At 41.2% G+C, this 17,020-nt stretch overlaps 2 protein-coding genes across 7 annotated transcripts; one reads left to right on the forward strand and one right to left on the reverse strand.

The window, feature by feature from the left end:
• Nucleotides 1-3,532: 3,532 nt before the first annotated feature.
• On the reverse strand, nucleotides 3,533-7,015 carry LOC136474389 (probable plastidic glucose transporter 2). The gene is made up of 10 exons (XM_066471976.1): nucleotides 6,631-7,015; nucleotides 6,400-6,514; nucleotides 6,215-6,301; nucleotides 6,008-6,139; nucleotides 5,174-5,273; nucleotides 4,647-5,056; nucleotides 4,466-4,525; nucleotides 4,270-4,337; nucleotides 4,001-4,134; nucleotides 3,533-3,612 (listed from the first exon to the last, which is right to left on the reverse strand). Coding segments are annotated over exons 1-6 (693 nt in total). The 5' UTR covers nucleotides 6,632-7,015; the 3' UTR covers nucleotides 3,533-3,612; nucleotides 4,001-4,134; nucleotides 4,270-4,337; nucleotides 4,466-4,525; nucleotides 4,647-4,798.
• A 2,650-nt stretch (nucleotides 7,016-9,665) lies between these two features.
• LOC136477815 (replication protein A 70 kDa DNA-binding subunit B-like) lies at nucleotides 9,666-15,881 on the forward strand. Of its 6 annotated transcripts, none has more exons than XR_010764118.1 (5): nucleotides 9,666-9,971; nucleotides 10,139-11,043; nucleotides 11,127-11,336; nucleotides 13,083-13,569; nucleotides 15,454-15,881. XR_010764118.1 is itself a non-coding variant. In XM_066476076.1 (5 exons), exons 2-5 carry the CDS (start codon nucleotides 10,569-10,571, stop codon nucleotides 13,455-13,457), a joined length of 975 nt encoding a protein of 324 aa, XP_066332173.1. In that variant the 5' UTR covers nucleotides 9,666-9,971; nucleotides 10,139-10,568; the 3' UTR covers nucleotides 13,458-13,681. The 6 variants fall into 6 exon arrangements, 5 of the variants coding, with proteins under 5 accessions (XP_066332173.1, XP_066332172.1, XP_066332174.1 ...); XM_066476076.1 differs by lacking the exon at nucleotides 15,454-15,881 and having other exon boundaries at nucleotides 10,139-10,608; nucleotides 10,694-11,043; nucleotides 13,083-13,681; XM_066476075.1 differs by lacking the exon at nucleotides 15,454-15,881 and having other exon boundaries at nucleotides 10,139-10,285; nucleotides 10,394-11,043; nucleotides 13,083-13,681.
• The last annotated feature ends 1,139 nt before the right edge of the window (nucleotides 15,882-17,020 follow it).

A 17,020-nucleotide genomic window follows, 5' to 3' on the forward strand; every position in this document is an offset into this window, starting at 1 on the left:
GACTAATGGTATATGCAATAAACATTAAAAGATGCTTTTTAGCAATATGGAACAAGGGAGCTAGAGCATTGGGCTGTTTTATGGTGCTCTAGATTCCTCTCCCTAAGGACTTATCTATAAGTGATCATTCGGGACTTACAATACAGCTGTGAGGGCTATATGGCTCTAGCTTTAGCTCAGTGTGAGGACCTTTTCTAGCTTGTTAGCGGTTACCTTTATTGGCGTAAGAATGGCTAGCCGAATCAGGTATAGGACAACCTCTACTCTTATGTTTATAGTCGTGATGGAATTGTGCCATTCGACAGGGGGGTTCCTACATCTGTTTGCCGTGTGAATCTAATGGCCCTAACTTGTTAGACGAACATTTGACATGCTTCATAGTGAACCCTGCCGATCTTTCTTGGTAGTGGGTCAAGAGGTTGGCCGCCTTGGGCGAAAGCGTAAATCACGACTCACAGTGAAAGTGTACAACCTCTGCAGAGTGTAAAACTGGAATGTCAGCCGTGCTCACGGTCACGAGCGGCCTTAGAACATTTATGGAATAGATGATGAACACAGATGATACTGATGATAAAGATGCTCACTAATTATTACTGTTTATGCTATTCATTATTCATGTTTACCTGATCATGTGTTTATGGGCTTGTGATAAACTTGTTGCCAACCAATTGCTAAAAGATGACTCATTAAAAGCTAACCACAGTTAAACCAGTGTCAGCCTTTTGAGCCTCATGAACCCCATGTTATATTTGTTGAGTACGACATGTACTTACGCTTTCTTTACTTTTCAAATATTTGGATGAAAATCCCGGATGGGTACCAGATTGCTAGAGTTTGGAGGAATTAAGCTTGTGATCAACCAGTCAGTTGTCCCTGTGGATTTTGAGTCTTCGCTTGAAGATCGGAGTTGTCTTTCCGCCATCTATACTCTGAGGTCATATTCTTTACACTAATACGCTATGTATTTAAGCATTGTCTATTGATATTACCCTTATTTGTAGCTATATGTGATATTTGACTTCCTGGGCTCACATATGATGTGTATTTGGTTTTATTCTTAAAACGGGGTGCGACAGAGTGGTATCAGAGCAATGCTGACTGTAGGATGCAAGCCTAGTTAGAAATTGACCATCTTAAGGTTTTGAAATTGCTATAAAATCCTTGTTCTATAATTCTTGATATTTTCTTCTCTACTATGTATCTATCCTTGATATTTATCTCCTCCTTGATGCTTATTTTAAAGTCCTTGTTCTCATCTCCACTCCTTGATTTGATATGCTTTTAGAACTATCTCTCATCACCTTCTTGCGTAATCTGAAGACGAGTCTTTGGATTGTTACCCCTAGTACAATGAAGGTGATAGTATCTCAAGTTGAGTCAATGATTGAATTATGCATATTTATTGCTGGTTGAATTGTCATTATGCTTATGCTTGTTTTGAATCTTTGTAATAATTGCAATGATCTTATTGGGTTTGCCCACAATTTCATTTAGTTTATAGGCCTATGGTATAAAGATCAGTGCAATAAATAGTCGGGTTTTGGTTATCTCCTGTTTCCTCTATTCTGTCTTTTCGGAGCAGCCAGTACTCTTTGGCTTATATCTCTAGTTTTGGATAATCATAAATCATGAAAAAATTCTGAACAAAGGTAGACTTCAATATCTTTCTCTGAGCGCAAGAATCAGCCTGATAGCTATTTTGGTTATGGAGATACGAAAATCACAAGGCGATACATCTGTGCTGCTTGGAATCTGGAGTAGTTTCTATTGTTCACTGTTTTCCAGTACGTAAACTGCAGAATTTGGAAAAGTATTCTGTAAGGAAGTTGTGGATAATTTTATAATCTTTCCAACGGTATAAGCTACAATATCATTGGATTAATAAAATGAGAGTTACAGCTGTTTTACTGCACTGCAGTTTTTCATCCCGTGAGGAATTCCAGATTTCTTGTTCTTGCCCATACACCAGAGTATCATTAGGATGACGAAACGTCTAGATATTAGTTAGCTCATCTGAAAGAATGTGCAAGCTATGCTTGGTGTCCCCTAGTTTATCTTTTCTTAAGGGGGTAGCCAAGTGGAAGAATTTGTAAGATGAAGTATCATACGTTCTAGTTTGCGCAGCGGAAGCGTGGTGGTACCCAAAGATGTGAAAGAAGTTTAGAGTCTCAACGAGGTTTGATTAAAGGTTCAAGGAAAGTTTATCCAAGGTCATGAAGATTTTGGTAGAGCTACTAGAGAAGCTTTTAAGTTCGTTTGGATCAAGAGACCTCAGCTAAGTTTATCCAAGGTCATGAAGATTTTGGTAGAGCTACTAGAGAAGCTTTTAAGTTCACCTTTCAATTTTACTAACAAATACAATTTTCTGTTGTCTGAACAAAATTTGTTATTTTTGGTTTAGTTGCTCGCATACCATCTGACTGTTCTCCGGGCATTCGATGTGGACCAACCAAGGAAACTGGCGAAGAGTCGCTACTATAGAAACGTTTTTTAGGGGCGGCTCGTAATCCTTTGTAGGGGCTGTTTGGCCAGTCGCCCCTACCAAACCGTCTCTACAAATCATGCTTTTGTAAGATCGGTTCCCAGGCCGCCCCTACAAATCGATTTGTAGGGGCGGCTACAGTACCAACCGCCCCTACAATATATTTTTCCGCAAAAAAAAATTCAAATTTACAATTCAAATTCGACCAGAACATATATTTTTCATGCACAACTCCATCATGACTTATCTTCTGCGATTGTACTGAAACTCAATAACAATACACATTTATTTATACTAGATTATAACAAATATTCCATGATAATACACAATGCAAATTATTGTGCTTGCTATTCATTTAAACTATGAGACTGCACATAGGTATATGAAAAGTAATGTGAAAACCAATCTTCTCGTCCACTCGTCTGCACAGCGACCGCAGCATCAGTTTGGCTGATGACAGCTATGCTCATCTTTAGCCATTGCATTAGACTTGCATCGATGACAGCCATGCTGAACTTCTCGTCCACTCATCTGCACACTGCCAATCCACATCAGTGAGAAAATAACTAATTAGTATAATAACCAAATCAAACTCCAAGAGTGAGGATGGTAAGGATGTCGACGTATCCCACTGTATTGTTTTATAAAGCATGTGTATGGGTTAGCATCGTGCCTGCAACGACCAATGCAAAGTGATTGAGACCTGAACAAAGGCAGCAATGGCATCTTGAGTAATCTAAATGGAAATGGTTCATTAATTTGGAAAAAAAATTGGTCAGTATGGAACCTGCTCGATGCCTTTATTGTTCAATCTGCTGTAGACTATAATATAGCTAAGAATGCATGGGCAGGTGAGATTTATGTTATCTGTAGCGGCATGAAGGTTTTTTGAATTTTCCTACCCTATTGAGATAATAGCAGCAGAATCACAAAAGAATTATTTCTGGTGATAGAAAGTAGCATTTTATGAAAGCTTCAGGTAACCAAAACAGAGTAAAAAAAACACCTATTTTATACTGGCGAAGAGCTCATTCTTCTGTATGAATCTGTCAATGATATCCCAGATGATCCATACATCGTCCCTCAAATAACTTATAAAATGATCAACATCAAAGATGACTTCAAATTTCCTGCAGAGAATATATAAGTTCCCAGAGCACGATAATCTGGCAGGAAGCAAATAGCATATCTAAGTAGGCCATATCATGTAAAAGTGGAGCATAGAATCATTTCTTAATTAAAAAGATGCGTGGAAGAGATTGTAAATTAAGCCTAGAAACAACTCTAAGAGCTATATCAAACAGACTCTAATTGACAACTGCCTTTTACACTAAGTCGACCGCACAATTAGAACACTCCTCAAGGTACTTGAAGGAAAGATGGGCAACAACTGTATTCTCATGGTAGCCATAACAAAAGATCTGACAATTATTTAAATTACAGGTTTATAATGATCTTCAAGATGAATGTTAGCCATCATGAATTTCCCATGGATGAGTGGACAATTAGGAAACATACACATTATCTAGGTCAATGAATCCAAATTTGATCAATAAAGCTGCTGTTCTGAAAAGGCCAGATGGAACAGGGCTGTTGACATCCAATCGTTGATAGTACTGGAATTTGAACCCCAAAATTTGAGCAGCATGGGACTGTATAGAGGAAATCGTAAGATATTGAAAAAAACACTGCATTAATTAAATCATGTAAGATGTGGTAAAAAACTGAAAATCTGCATAAATTATGAGACTGCTATTATTGGATATTGGTTCTAATAGAACAATTACCTTTAGAAAAGAGGTATGAGCTGATGAAAGATGTTACTATCTTGATAGAGTTCAAAGCATTCCAACACCTGGCAGACAAGAATAACAGAATTACACAAATTCAACACCACACTTCCTTCAAGTCCATGGGTGGACGAAATAGAAAGCATGTATCAGTTTATCTTAAATTGATGCCAGCAGGAATAAAAAAACTCACTTCATATCGCTCTTGCAGAAGCCAAGGCGCAGTAATCAAGGACTCCACAAATGACTTAGTCTGCAAGATGAGTATTCAAATAGAAATCAATGAGCAGTCCCATTTTTAAATCAAAAGGAAAGTAGACATCGAGGAGTATGAATTGTTTCATTTGCTTAAGAAGTAATGCCTAGTTTATTACCATTTTAACAAGACGGCTGCGATATTCCCCGGAGATTGTAATCTGCATGTTGAAGTAAGTTAGCCTGACTAAACACTATTAGAGGAATGTCACTAAACCTAAACACAAGGAGAAAAACTTATCCAAAAAAAGCACAGGTGCCAAAGTTCATGTCAGGGGTCAAAGTCTAATGACCCAATTACAGCAGATAAATAACAAAGCAACAGAGGCAAGAAGATATTGGAGCCAGCTCGAGTGGAGGACTTCTCTTTGTCAAGGTGGCGGGCGACGATGTCGAGGCATGGAGTTGGTGCCGGCTCGAGTGGAGGCGGTGAGCGGCGGGTCTCAACTAGGAATGATACTATAATTCCAAGGCAGGTTGCAATTTGAACAAAGCTACCATATGTACCCCTCACTGTAGGAGGAGAAACCTGCATTCCATCAGAGGTGGACATAGACAAAGAACCAGATGAAAATTATTTCAGAATAGACGGTAAACCATATGAGAACTTTATCAATAGTCATTTAAGAAAACATGATCTACATACCTCCGTTATATAAAGTGAAGCAACTGGTGGACCCAATCTCATCCCTGTTCCTACCAAAAATCTTCCAAGGAGCATACCCTTCAAACTATTGGTGAGAGCACTGCAATTGTATGGTATTGTTTTAGTTACTTCTCATCATTAGCAATATTCTTACTCTCGGGCTTCTATGAGTGGCCAAGGAGCTTTCACACTGCCCACATGAAAATGTAACAGGTAAACTAAGTTTACCCCATATTTGGAAGAACTGCACGGTTCTTACAGGACCATTACATTATGTTACTTTACATCATTGTTCAGTTACTTTGTGTTAATAAGGAAAATTGTATTGTATCTTTGGCTGGGCGAGGAGCTTCCTGTGCCCACATGATACCACGACAAGTAGACTCCCACGTACCTCATATGAAGTAGCCTAACACAGCTGTCAGGACTATCATCATATTCATGGTTCATTCCTAAATCTTAATAAAGTTAAATTGTAAAAAAAAATCATAACGATTAGTTCATGGATTACTCAAGCAGTGCCTGTAAAAAAAAGAGGTAGATATTTGACCCACAATTCAATTTTTCAGCAATTCTACAGAAGCAACAATAGACAGGCAACCAGTCAGCAGGACACTAGTCCAAGAGACCAATTCACCAGCAAGGCAGTCACCAGATGGTACACCCAAGGTCCAAGTAGTAGTACTTAATTGTTTGACAAAAAAACAGACAACTTCCACTGACTCAACCAAAGAATAATGAATGCGAGCAAGTGGCAACTAAATACAACATTAAACCAATCAGAGACATGATCTAGTGAAAGAGAAAGACAAATCAAGTGGCACATGATGTTACCTTATGGCAGCACCAATGATCATAGGCAGTGCACTGAGCTGGAACGCACGGCGTTGCCCAATCCCGTCGGCGATGGAGCCGCTGAAGAGGCACCCAACAAAAGCTCCTCCCAAGCAGATACTCACCACGAGCCTTGCACCCAACAGAAATGCAAGCACAACTTGAGTATAACAAGTAAATGAACTGACCAAAACCACCAGAACTAACTGAAGAAATGCCCGCATACCTTCAGCAAGCGTGTTGCCGGCGAAGCCAAGGTCAGCGGAGATGCTCTCCAAGGGCTCGTTCACCACCCTGCGTCATCACCATCATGGCACCAAATGAGCACGAGTTTCAGATGAGGGCAACAGAGCCATCAGAAGTGCTGAAAACGTGGGCGGAAGGGCACGCACCCGGAGTGGTATCCAAAGAGGAACGAGGTGAGCGTGGCGACACAGACATGCGGCAAGGACATGCGCCACGACGGCCCCGCACCGCCACCGCCGCTGCCGCTGTCCGTCATTCTCACTGCAGAAATGGAAACGGAAACGGAAACGGAAATGGGAAAAGGAAATGAGATTCAAATCTCACCATAAATTAACCAGTGGTAAGAGGAACGGGGAAAACCCGAGCAGCGTACGAACTTGGCGTCTCGACGTCGGGTTCTGGACGGCACGCGCTTGTAGACGGAGTCAAGCTTCCACCGCATCGCCGTTGATTCTACAGAGACCAATAAGCGATTAAGCGATTCGGCTGCAGAGCCAGTGCAGCCTGGGGAAAGGATTGGAGGGTTCGGGTGTTAGCCGCCGCCACACCGCGAGCCAGAACCCTAGCTCCGGCCCCGCCGCCGCCTCGGCCTCCACCTCCTGCATGGCATCCTCCGGCCTCGGCTGCATCCCGTCGCTCTGGGCGGGCCCCTCTCCGAGCCTCCGCTCGCTGCGTGGGGGTGGGGACCGGATCTAGGCCCGCCGTGGCCGGATCTGCCGCCGGCCACCAGCCAGCACCCGTGCGCTACCTCGGTCGGGGCTCCGCGCCGCCGCAGTGGAGGCAAGGACGAGGACGGGGGAGGTGAGGAGGAGGCCGGATCTGCCGCCGGCCACCAGCCAGCACCCGTGCGCTGCCTTGGCCGGGGCTCCGCGCGCGCCGCAGTGGAGGCGAGGAGGGCGTTGCGGCATGGGAGCGAGCAGGTGGAGGCGGGGTGCGACCGTGCGAGTGAGCGACCCAAGGAGGAGAAAGGAGTCTACGGCCTTTTGTACTTGCAGTGGTCGTAGAGGCGGCTGGTGATTGAGCCGTCTCTACAAATTGTATTACTAGAGGCGGCCGGTGAGTGAGCCGTCCCTACAAATCATACCCATTTATAGGGGCGGCTCGTATCACTAGCCGCCCCTGTTGTTCCATTTGTAGGGGCGGCTGGTCTCTGGGTTTCCGAGCACGCCACTGTAGGGGCGGCTCCATCACCAGCCGCCCCTACAAATATAACATAGGGTTCACGAGGCTCAAAAGGCTGACACGTGTTTAACTACGATTAGTTTTTAATGAGTCATTTTTTAACAATTGGATGGCAACAAGTTTATCCATAAGCTCACAAACACATGATCAGGTAAACATGAATAATAAATAGCATAAACAGTAATCATTAATGAGTATCATTTATCATCAGTGTTCATCATTTATTCCGTAAGGGTTCTAAGGCCGCTCGTGACCGTAAGCACGGCTGATATACCAGTTTTACACTTTGCAGAGGTTGTACACTTTCACTGTGACATCAATTACCATATATGGCTATAGAGACATATTAGTGTGCATGGCCTGATCGATCCCGGCAGTGATTCCGATAGTAATTAATATTTATTTAGCTAGGTTTGCAAGGTTCTATTTTAGTTGGGTTCTAATTTTAATTTGTATGGCTTGTGTGTTTAATTATTGTCATACATGTAATTTGTGTAACATTTGTTGGGCAACTAGAAATATATATTCCAATGTTGCATTGGTCTCAAAATTATTCTCAGGCTTGCACGTGACACAGGTGAAGGAAACACCAAGTTTGGGATTTTTCGGAGATGGTTTGCTACTTTCTGAGGTTTAATTGAATTTCCGCACGATGACACCGATTAATTATAGGTTGAACTGAGTTTACCCACGAAAAGATCCAGAAGGATGCCAAACTTTTACACAAGCTCTAATGTGCCCTAGAAATAAGAATTTTGTGAAGGTCGATGAAAAAATCTATTGGGTCCAAGATGTAATTTACCCTCTTTTGTCTCATTCAGTACAGAGAAAAATATATTAATAAAAAAATGATCAGAAAAAGATAAAATCTTGTTTGGGGCCTTAATTTGAGTATACATGCTTGCCAAAAAAAATTTAAGCCATTTCGACATAGACGGAGTATACATGCTTCACAGAGGTACATGAGCCATTTTATCGAATTATGACTATACACATAGGTTATCAAGGTTTTTGTGGTTCATATGTATTTCGGTGTCGTATTGGTCTTAAACTTTTTCTTAGGTTTGAACATGCCACGGATGAAGGAAACACCTAGTTTATGATTTTTCAGAGATGGTTTGCTACTTTCTGTAGTTTAATTGAATTTCCGCGCGACGACACTGATTAATTATAGGTTGAACAAAGTCTACCTAAAAAAATCTGGAATGATGCCAAACTTTTACACAAGCTTTCATGTGCCCTAGGGATAAGAATTTTGTGGAGGTCGATGAAAAAATCTATTAGGTCCAAGATGAAATTCATCCTTTTTTTGTCTCGTTCAGCACATAGAAAAATATAATAAATAAAAAAACTGATCAGAAAAACCTAAGATCCTGTGTGGGGTCTAAATTTAGGTGTATATGCTTGCCAAAAAAAATTTAAGCTATTTTGACATAGAAATACATATGATTCTATTTATTCAGTATATAAAAGGAATTTTTTATATATATAAACATCACTATCGGTTTCAAAAAACCGGCTGTGATGAGACGAAACCGACAGCGTTGCTGGGTTTATTTTGAAAACCGGCAGTGATTTATAAAAAATTGTGTCGGCCCTCGGGTTCGAGCTCGGGTCTCGGGGAGCAGAGTTCTGAGTTTTAACCGCTGCGCTAGTATAGGAGGTGTGTCAAGGCTAATTTTCTTTTTCTTTTTGACCTTTTAGAGTTTTTAATAATTTATAAAATTAGACTAAACAATTTGGGCTGTCTGGGACTCGAACACGGGTCTCGGGGGCTATATTGCATGGTCTTAACTGTTGAGCCAGTCGGAAGATTTCGAAAGAATGGGAAAAGATATGCTACTTAACCTGTAACCGCTAAACCCCCATCACTGCCGGTTCCAGGAATGAACCGACAGTGATGTTCATCATCACTATCGGTCTAGAACTCACTATGTGAAAAACGGTTTGTAGCAATGGGATAAATTTTTTTTAAGGGCAGCAGGTGATGGAGCCGCCCCTACAGTGACGTGCTCGGAAGCCCAGAGGCTACCCGCCCCTACAAATGGAACAGCAGGGGTGGCTGGTATCACCAGCCGCCCCTACAAATGAATCTGATTTATAGGGACGGCTCACTCACCGATCGCCCCTGGCGTTTCTATTCGTAAGAGCGGCTCAATCACCAACTGCCCGTACAAATAACTCTAACTATATATATTTTAGAGCACAGTCCGAAAATATCTTCAGAGCAGCGGCCAGAGCGACTCTTCCCCTCTCCTCTCTCTCCCTCTACGCTCTCTCCCCCTCCCGACGCGAGCAGCGGGCAAAGCGACAGCTACCTTCCTTCCTCCGGGAGACCTACCTTCCTTCATTCCGGGAAACGATTCGACAGGGAGGGGAAAGAGGCAAGAGGAGCCATGGACGCTGCCAAGTCGGTAACGCCGGGCGCCGTGTCCCACATCCTGGCGCACCCGTCGACGGGCTCCGATGGCGCCGTGCCGGATCTCGTCGTCCAGGTCCTCGACCTCAAGTCCATCGGCACGGACAGCCGGTTCAGGTCAGTTCTCACCTCCTCCCTTCCCTGGCCGCGCTGGATCTATTATCTTTGCTAGTTTTCGTTCCGTGGGGCGGGGGATCTGTTCTGTTCTTAGCGCAGTTCTTATGGATCTTGTCAGCCGGTCTGACGAGCCTCCCCTTGTGTTCGGATCTGTTGTTGCCTTGCAGTTTCATGGCAACCGACGGGAAGGATAAGATCAAGGCGATGCTCCCCACCAACTTCGCGTCGGAGGTCCACTCCGGCAATCTGAAGAACCTCGGCCTGATCCGCATCCTCGACTACACTTGCAACCTCGTCAAAGGCAACAATGACAAGTAAGTGTTCTCCATCCCCTTTCATCACCATGAGCGGACTAATGTTGGCAACTGTTCCCGTATTCAGCGTTTCCCTCGGTTTCCTGAATCATGTGCTTTGTTTACCAGAGTCTTGATTGTCGTCAAATGCGAGCTTGTGTAGATAAAATGCACATCTCAAGTGGCGGCATAAATGAAAACACTCCCACTATCTATATTTTTTTTGTCATTATTCTTTGCATGATACTGCTCGTTGACACTTCTCTGTGGAATATGCAAACGTGACTGCTATATAGCTCACATTATGTGTAACTGCAGAGCCGATGCAATTTGCCTTTATCATGGTAAGGTCGTTTTGCACTTATTACAGATTACAGATGTTTGCTTCATTTGTGATTATCTTATTTACTTATTTACCTTGTTTTGAAGAGGAAGAAATTAGGAAGTGCTCTTGCAACTGTGATCGTGTTATTTTTGTGAGGAAAGACATCTTTGAACTGGAGGAACTGTCAAAGAAGTTTGAGGAAATTGGGATATTGGATGAAGTAGGAAAACCAATGTCTCAAAGTGATGGCTCTAGCACGCATCCTTATTTGTCCAGTGGCATTGACCACAATGCTAAATACTTCCCATATTGCAAGATCCTAATTGATACATCCCCTGAACTTCATACCTTGTCAGAGGTAGATGTTCTTGGATATGATCTGAATAAGCCATATCCTACATTATCAACAATAACTTCTGCACATGGACCCCAGGAGTATTCTACACAAAGTGATGTATGATGCCTACCTTCTCTACTTCTGCTTTTCTGTGTATTATTTGGGTAACTTAAAACTTTTATGTAACTTTATTTTTGCAGGAGTGTACTAGTTCTAACCGAAGAACATTCTCTAGCTCATGTCCAGAGAATGGAATGATTAATGTTTATCCTTTATGCACTGATCAAGCATTGGCTGCTCAGGATACTGATGATTCTGACTGTGAGGTATTTAGAGTTAAGAGACGATCTGGCATAATTCCAGAGAAAAGATGTTCAGAAGATGTAACAGTAAATTTAACTGAGAATCAGGTACTTTTACTTTTGTGATTTTGCTTAGTTTAACTGCTCCTCCTCCATTTAAGAGTGGATGGCTCTGCAGTATGTTTGTTAAACTTTGACAAATAATGATTAGATTGGTCATGTGATGTTAACGGTCGTACTAAGGGAGGTCAGACAACATGGTTTGAAATTAGAATAGGAGGTCACAACAAAAGTACGGCTATAAGAATATTAGGGGTACAATATATAAGATGTTTGCTTGATTTCCAGGATCAAACGTCCCTTCCTATTTCTGTCCAAAAAAAAACATGTCCCTTTCTATGATGATGGACTCACTCAACTAATATAAATCAAATCTAATCTAACATATCCAAGAACTGGGTTTGTTGTAAGTGAACTGACTACAACTAGAATTCTTGTTCGTGTTGGATTTCGACTTCTTGTTCCTCCTGGACATCTTGCTATCCGCTAGCATTGGACTCTGGTGCCTGCACATCTGTGCCGCCCTTCCCATGCTATTTCACACTGTTGCGTCATTGCTGCAGCTCCTTTGTGAACCCAAGTCCATAACTTTACACCCCTTCCTGACAAGCAGCTCACCTCTGAGCTGCAGGACCTATCTAATAACTCAACTTCTTGTTCTTCAACATCCTTTTTTTTATTTCAACTTTTTATTCTTCTTGGACACTTTGCTACCTGCTAGTATTGAATTCCTGCACCTCTATGAATCTATGATTGTGCTGCAGAACGCAAATACGTTGCTGCTAAACCTGCTGTGAAGGGTCCTCGTCCACACGACCACAATAGTAATAATCATGAGTAGGGCATACCTTAACACATAAGTTACCTATATTTGAATGAAGGGTTATTATTATTTTAATTAATTAAGTGTTGAGACAGGATGTTGTATTGAACTTAAACAATCGACCTGGAACAGTTTCTGGGCCTGTTTGTTTTAGCTTTGGATTCTTAAAAGCTAGCTGCATATTGCAGGTTGTTCAAGCTAGGATGTTGTATTGAACTTAAACAATCGACCTGGAACAGTTTCTGGGCCTGTTTGTTTTAGCTTTGGATTCTTAAAAGCTAGCTGCATATTGCAGGTTGTTAAAAGCTTTATTCTTTAAATCTGTAAGCTGGTGGGATGCATCTTGTGGATCGTGGTGTAAAAAGGGTTGGGTTCTAACAATCTACTTTTAAAATACACCCTGATTATTTTAGCTTCAGATTTTAGAACTAGAATCTAAAATTCAAAGCTAAATCAAATAGGCCCTTAGTTGTGCTAGTATTTTTGGAACCTTATTTCCTGAGTTGTATATAATTATCTTTAACATAAAAGAATCATCATTTTATACCAATCCTTTAACCTATTTGATGTACCCAAAGTTTTTTTATGCACGATAAAGTTGTGGACAGGCTTAAACAGGTTTGACTCTAACCTGCTATGGAGATTGGCTAATCAAAATCTATGCTACTGCACGTACGACTCTCCTAGTTTCTAAGCTTCATTTAAAAACTATTAGCAAAATGATCACTAAACCTAAACGATGGATTAAGGAGCTTAATTCCCTAATAAAAGACATAATAAACAATCAAACATGGAGAGACTTTACACAACAATAACTGCTCAGAAATAGCAATTAAACCAATTTACTTAACAGGACGTTTTTAATGAATGGTTAGATAAATGCACAACCTTTTTTCAGAACTTTCAGTATTTACCTTAACTCATGCAGCCTACTCTTTTACTAATGGCTTACTCATTGTTTGTTTTGCTAGGCTTTAAGACGGTTAAAGAAAGCCAGCTCAGATGACAGACAAGAGAAGAACACAACAGAAGTATCCTGTGGTACAAGAAGTGTCAATCTGGGTGCTGAATCGCATTGTCTTGACTCCATTTCTGGAAATACAGATAACTTCATCAATCGAAGCAAACTAAAAATGAGGATAGATCAGCTAGATGCAAAAATTGTGCAAGACGAAGTTGCTTTCAGCCAGAAATCTATCGGTTGCAGTTACCTATCTCCATCTGTAGATCAGGGGCCAAAACGCTTGAAAATTCGTGGCCCATCCTTCCCAAGCACTGTTTCTGAAGTGGAAATATCTTATAGGTTCCAGGAGGACAGTGACTTGGCTAGTCAGCACACTCAATGAATTATGCTGCTATTGGTGCTAACTGCTAACATCAATCGTAACTTCTGGAAGATGAAAGCTCATTTTCATTGGATGGTTCGGTACTGATTTTTTCTACAGGTCTCCAATGGAGGTACTGTTATGGCTAGATTTTATGATTCTATTGTCAGGTCACCTATGTGGCATGGGACCTGAAAGCTGTAGGCAGGCAATTTTTCTGATGATCCGTAGCTGTTATCTATGATTGTGCTGATTGTTCTTCCTGATTGGGTTTCCTGATTGTGCTGTTATCTATGATAAAGGCATTGAGCATACTAGTTAGCATTTTTTAGTTGACTTGATATTTTTTTATATTTGATTTGATATGTATTACTACAATTCGCATTTGGAAGACATGTCATGGAATATCTGTTATAATCTAGTATAAATAAATATGTATTGTCATCGTAGAAGAAGATAAGTCATGATGAAAAATATATGTTCTGGTCGAATTTGAATTGTAAATTTAATTTTTTTTTTGCGGAAAAATAATTTGTAGGGGCAGTTGTTACTGAAGCCGCCCCTACAAATCGATTTGTAGGGACGGCTGGTGTTCCCAGACCACCCCTATAAATTGATTTGTAGGGGCGGCTACAGTACCAACCGCCCGTACAAATAGATTTGTAGGGGGGCTGATAACACCAGCCGCCTCTACAAATCGATTTGTAGGGGCGGTCTGGAAACCGTCCCTACAAATACATGATTTGTAGCCACCCTTTCATAGAGGCGGCTGGCAAAACCGCTACTACAAACGGTTACCAGCTGCCCCTAAAACTTGATCATACTGGAGATGGAGAGAGAGGGGGCCGGGAGATGAGCATGATCATACTCTGCATTCTGACAAGGCGTTGCATCTGCTTAAACTTGATCGCTTCGTACAGGTAGTAGTATAGTACTAATCCAGCTCTCATGGCGATGCTCCCTGTTCTCAACTGTTAGTGTGATAAGCAACGGTACGGTACTACGTTTGCTGATAGATGAAGAGTGCAATCAGTTGATCAAATTTAAGCAGTATTGAGTAAAACTTTTTTCTCAGCCATATGTATCGAGTAAAACCTTTTTCTCTTCACTAACGTTCTAAAATAATAGTTATAATAGGTACACTATAGTCTATTTTCGGTTGTGATAACCCATCAATTATTGATTTATATGTACTTTTCATCCATTTCTATAGATTTTTTTCTTTACATAGCACCTCTGTGTATCTTCAGTATTTATTTAGTTGAAACATATGCTTAAACTATGATGGCTTTAGCTGCAGTCTATATTTAGACGGTATATGAACCTAAATTTTTATTCTTTCTTTTTCCAAATTTTAAGCTTATTAATTGCTCAGATACAATGGCTATTATTTACAATAGTAATTGTAGTCTACTCATCTGATGGCAAAATGTTTCTAATTTTTGTAAGAGTTTTATGATCTAGCTTTTTTTATTTCTTGCGGTTTTGTGAGTAATAATTTTAGAATTAATCTTTTTTCTAGCACCATATGTATAAACTCTTATTTCATGCATCCTATATAATTTTGGTATTGTGCATCAGTATACAGCCTATAAAGGCTGGCAATCAAGGTCCAGGCACGTGACTAGTTGTTTTCCAAGAACTTCTATCTAAGGCTAAGTTTTTGGGTATATTCTATCCTTACAAGTCTTCTTTTATTGTCTCTACCCAAGTCAACTTCGGTCTTCCTCCGCCTCTCTTCACATTACTATCCTGGCTTAGGATTTCACTACGCATCGGTGTCTCTGGAGGTCTTCGTTGGATATGTCCCAACCATCTCAACTGGTGTTGGATAAGCTTTTTCATGCTAAAATTATGAAGAACGATTTAATTTGTTAGATGCTGCAAGTACCGCCTCTCACAATGTAGCTTGCTCCATGCCTCTTTATCTAGATAATATTTGTTGATTAGCTGTATGTGAACTTAATATTCTGATACATCATATTTGAATGACAACCTAATTTACTTAAATGTATAGGCAACCATGGCATGGTATGTAGTGCATGTTGATCACATGCCTGGGATTTATCGAACCTGGAAAGAGTGCTATGCTCAAGTCAATCGCTACCCTGGTAATTTGCACAAAAAATACGACACAGAAGCTGGAGCTTTGAGGACCTACTATAGTCATCCGGTCTACCTTGTAAACCATGGGCAACCGGCCTACTATGGTCCAATGAATGCAAATTATGGTCATCCACCGGCAATGGAGATTGAAGAGAAGCCACCCGCCGGAGATGTAAAGATTAGGAGAATTGCTCCTTGGTCTTGTAAAGATGTCATGCTTTTATTTATGGCTATGGTCATTGCTTTTCTTATTTGGAAGTTGATGTAGGCTTAGTTTCGTAGAACAATAGGTGGACTTTATTATATATGGTCAATCAAACAATGAATTTGTTCTAGGTGAACATATGCTATTATTAGACTTTGTTGTATGTGGATTTATTATTAGACTTTATATTAAACATATTATATATATATATATATATATATATATATATAATATGAACATATGCAATTAGTAGTCGTCCGCAGCCAAAACAAACCATGATCGTGTCACAACCATGACTCGTCATCGCCTGTTACCTTGTCGCCGAAGAACAGATCGGCAACAAGAAGCGGCTGATATCGCTGGGACGGGAGAGCCGCATGATCCGACAAACGGTGACAGTGTCAATCAGGACGGTGAGAACGAGCAGCCATGGACCCCGTCCGGCCTGCTCGAGCTGGGTCAAAATGACCAAGATGGCTAGGTAACTTTGGTATCATGTAACTATGTAGCCACACACGCTAATCAATTGAGAGGGTCATAGCTTACTTGGTGTCTCTAGCAGGAGCCTCTGTCGGTCCAGGAGCCAGATGGTTCGGGTAGCAAGAAGGCCAGATCCAAGCGAGGCGTGTCAAAGATTCCTGTTGGTAGGAATGCACACTGGCATATCACTGAGTTTGATGAATTCGAGGATCCACTCTCACCGCCTATAGCTTTGACCAAATACAACACTATCCTCGGGTTACTTGTAAGGGACTTCATCCCGATTAGGTACAGGAAGTGGATTGGGGAAGATAATGACCTGTGGAGGGTTCTCGAAAGTGAGAAGGATTACATATGGGATATCAAGATCCCAGAGTATTTCACTTTCCCAGCAGAGTATGACAAGGAGTTAGTCTAGAAAAAAGCAAAAGAAATCATGGGGACATGCTTCAAGAATTTCAAGGGGACATTGTACAAGAATTTTATCCTCCAAAATAATGAACCAGATTTTGATGGTGGACAGTTTAGCAAGCAGAAGGACTTCTGACAGGATTTTAAGGAATACAGGTTATCCAAGGAGTACTTAGAACTGAGCACGAAGAATAAGGAGAACTCGTAGAAAGCGATGAATCCTCATCATCTTGGCTCTCGTGGCTACGCCAAAAAGATGCCAGAATTTAAAGCAGAACTTGAAAAGATGGATCGCCATGCTGAGGAAGGCACTCAGGTTGAGACCGCCCATTGGGAGCCAAGATCGGTAATATACTGTATGGGGAGGAATGTACACCATGCC

This window comes from Miscanthus floridulus, chromosome 8, assembly GCF_019320115.1.
Source record: "Miscanthus floridulus cultivar M001 chromosome 8, ASM1932011v1, whole genome shotgun sequence".
In the NCBI taxonomy this organism is placed as follows: Eukaryota; Viridiplantae; Streptophyta; class Magnoliopsida; order Poales; family Poaceae; genus Miscanthus; species Miscanthus floridulus.

Bases quoted from the DNA above. Each gene is read 5' to 3' on its own strand.
- LOC136474389 (XM_066471976.1), bottom strand. The intron at 6,140-6,214 runs GTTAGTTCTGGT...GTTGGGTGCAAG, and splicing joins GGTATGCGGGCATTTCTTCA to GCTCGTGGTGAGTATCTGCT. The intron at 5,057-5,173 runs GTATGTAGATCA...GATGGAATGCAG, and splicing joins CTTCACTTTATATAACGGAG to GTTTCTCCTCCTACAGTGAG.
- LOC136477815 (XM_066476074.1), top strand. From the start codon at position 10,588: ATGCAATTTGCCTTTATCATGGTAAGGTCGTTTTGCACTTATTACAGA. The intron at 11,044-11,126 runs GTATGATGCCTA...TTATTTTTGCAG, and splicing joins AGTATTCTACACAAAGTGAT to GAGTGTACTAGTTCTAACCG. The intron at 11,337-13,082 runs GTACTTTTACTT...TTGTTTTGCTAG, and splicing joins TAAATTTAACTGAGAATCAG to GCTTTAAGACGGTTAAAGAA.